Source organism: Sander vitreus, chromosome 5 (genome assembly GCF_031162955.1).
Source record: "Sander vitreus isolate 19-12246 chromosome 5, sanVit1, whole genome shotgun sequence".
Lineage (NCBI taxonomy): Eukaryota > Metazoa > Chordata > Actinopteri > Perciformes > Percidae > Sander > Sander vitreus.
In genome coordinates this window covers 37,424,654-37,427,660 of record NC_135859.1, presented here as the reverse complement: position 1 = coordinate 37,427,660, position 3,007 = coordinate 37,424,654, and the positions used below count along the sequence as shown (strand labels likewise).

Here is a 3,007-nt window from a genome sequence, read left to right as displayed (position 1 = left end):
TTACATACACAACTTATTTACACAACGTAATATATAACTGTCATTACATACACAACGTAATATATAACTGTCTTTACATACACAACTTAATACACAACGTAATATATAACTGTCTTTACATACACAACTTAATACACAACGTAATATATAACTGTCTTTACATACACAACGTAATATATAACTGTCTTTACATACACAACTTAATACACAACGTAATATATAACTGTCATTACATACACAAAGCAATATATAACTGTCTTTACATACACAACCTAATATATAACTGTCTTTACATACACAACTTAATATATAACTGTGTCTTTGTACGATCACCACGGAATAAAATGCACGTCTAAAGTTATATACTGCGATGTTTTGGGACTCTTTCAACACAAACTGTTAAAAATCAGCTGCATCAGGACTCTTCAGGTTACAGCTGCTTCCAAGACCTTCTGTCTCTCATCCGAGAGGCTTTTATTCTGCATTTTTATCACTTTTTCAGAGATTTTTCTTGCATTCTTTCTTTGCTTTTGACACGTTTTTTAGAGTTTTTTTCTATTTTGTTCATCGCATTTTTTTCGAGGTTTTTGTCTCTTTTTCTGAATTTTTTTTAAGCCTTCTGCAGGGCATTCAGAAGACAAACTAAGAGTTTAGAGTCTCCTAACAGGTCGGGTTAGGAGTCCTACGGAGGGTAAAGAGCTGGGTTTCTCTAGTCTCTCAGAACGAGAAGCTGAACATCTTTAAGAACTGAAACCGAAGATTTAACCGTCCTCGGAGAACCTTCACTGAGAACCCAAACAAGTCCATATTTCCGACACAAATCTAAGCTTATCTCTGCTTTTTACCATTTTTTGCACTTTTTTTGACGTTTTTCTTGCTTTTTCATCATTTTTTGATGCTTTTTTTATATGTTTTTGAGGCATTTTTTCAGAGTTTTTTTCTTATAAATAACTCCATGTTTGGGATGTGCGTTGAGAGTTAATGTTTGCTGTGCCCGTCCTCAGACCCCGCCAGGTTCCAGGACACCTGGAGGCTCTCTGACGGGTTTCTGGCTGCCGAGGCCAAAGTCATCCTCCCCCACCGGGCCCGCTCCAGGTGAGAAGGAATCGGTTGTCTGTCTGTCTATTAGACAGGGTTCATACGTTTTGAATAAACCTGGAAAAGTTATGGAATTCCAGGCCTGGAAAGGTTTTGGAAACATAAAAAGACCCAGAAAGTATTGGAAAAGTCATGGAATTTCTTTTTTTAACACAGTATAATAATATGTGATTAATAACTGTATTTCACGTCGTCCTAACCCCACCGTTATGTTCGTGGCGCGATATTCCGACTCCTACTATGAACCACACACATTATCATTCATTTGATTGTTAAACCTCTGAGGAAGGGGAAACTTTAACACAGATGTTTATTCTTATTGTATAATGTCGACTGACATTTTCAAGAATACAAAAGTATTGGTTAAAATGCATATGAACCCTGATTAGAGGTGTGAATCTTCACTGATCTCCCGATTATGATTATCATGTCTTTGATTCGTTGTCTCGATGCATCACGATGCGTCAAACACATGTCTCTATTAGAGCCATATAGGATATTTAATTCATAGCTTTTCAAGCTTCAAAAACCAAACATTCTGCAGGGCTCTGATACTAAATAAACTGGATACGTAAAACTACAGTACTGAGCACATGGCCCTTCCTGAATGTGCAAAACATACCAGAATATGTCAACAGAAAGGTTAGGCATGCATTAAATTGTAAATTTTAAACATTAGTACAGGTTACCAGTGACGAATAAGCATGAAAATATTCCTCACACAACTAAACAAACATAGGGCAGCTCATGTATCAGTGCATGCATACACAGTATATGCCCACAGAGACACCAGACAAGACCACTGTATGCCCCCTGTATTTTAAAGAAGAACATTTATGTATTTACAATACATTATTCATTCACAAAGAAAACTGGTGTCCTTAAAGGTTGGATTTTTCCTATTTTTTTAATTAAGGCATTAAGATCAATTTCCAAAAGATGTTTTTTTTTTCTTTCTCTTTTTAGTCAACTTTAGCATGGGTGTGTAAACTTATGAGTGCCACTGTAGAAAATACACTTATTACCTTTTATTACATTTCTTAAGTCTTCCCAACGTATATGATATGTATGTATATGACACGTGAGTGTGGAGAGAGGGGATGTAAGCTGCAGCCTGATTGGCTGACTCGAGGCAGTAACTCTGGTTGTGTTTGCTTCCTCAGACCTGATCTGATGGACAACTACCTGGCTTTTGTTCTGTCGGCCTTCATCTCCAGCGGGCTGTTAGAGGTCAGATCACCCTCTTTCTGTCTCTCTCTCTCACTCTCTCTCTCTCTCTCTGTCTCTCTCTGTCTCCCTCTCTGTCTCTCTCTCTCACTCTCTCTCTCTGTCTCTCTCTCTCTCTCTCTCTCTCTCTCTCTGTCTCCCTCTCTGTCTCTCTCTCTCACTCTCTCTCTCTCTCTCTCTCTCTCTCTCTCTCTGTCTCTCTCTCTCTCTCTCTCTCTCTCTGTCTCCCTCTCTCTCTCGTTGACACCATGTTGTTTTCTCTCTCCCTCCCTCTCTCTTGTTGACACCATGTTGTTTTCTCCCTCTCCCTCCCTCCTCCTCTCTAACCCTCTCCATGTTGTTTTCTCTCTCTCCCTCTCTCCCCCTCCCCCCCCCCTCTCTCTCTCTCTGTCTCTCTCTCTCTCTCTCTCTCTCTGTCTCTCTCTCCCTCTCTCCCCCTCCCTCCCCCTCCTCTCTCTCTCTCTCTCTCTCTCTCTTGTTGACACCACGTTGTTTTCTCCCTCCCTCTCCCCCTCTCTAACCCTCTCCATGTTGTTTTCTCTCTCTCTCTCTCTCTCCCTCTCTCTCTTGTTGACACCATGTTGTTTTCTCCCTCCCTCTCTCCCCCTCTAACCCTCCCCATGTTGTTTTTCTCTCTCCAGGGTCTGGTGGAGGTAGTGACCAGCAGTGATGATCAGCTGGC

General features: G+C 40.5%; 1 protein-coding gene across 1 annotated transcript in view; it reads left to right on the top strand.

Moving 5' to 3' along the window:
* The first annotated feature begins 370 nt into the window (after positions 1 to 370).
* Positions 371 to 3,007, top strand: part of LOC144517772 (rapamycin-insensitive companion of mTOR-like) — a 25,222-nt gene continuing 22,585 nt past the window's right edge. The window contains exons 1-4 of the mRNA XM_078249893.1: positions 371 to 398; positions 1,005 to 1,095; positions 2,262 to 2,328; positions 2,967 to 3,007. The exon at positions 2,967 to 3,007 is cut by the window's right edge and continues 40 nt beyond it. Coding sequence (XP_078106019.1) covers positions 371 to 398; positions 1,005 to 1,095; positions 2,262 to 2,328; positions 2,967 to 3,007 — 227 coding nt within the window. The remainder of the gene's footprint in view (positions 399 to 1,004; positions 1,096 to 2,261; positions 2,329 to 2,966) is intronic.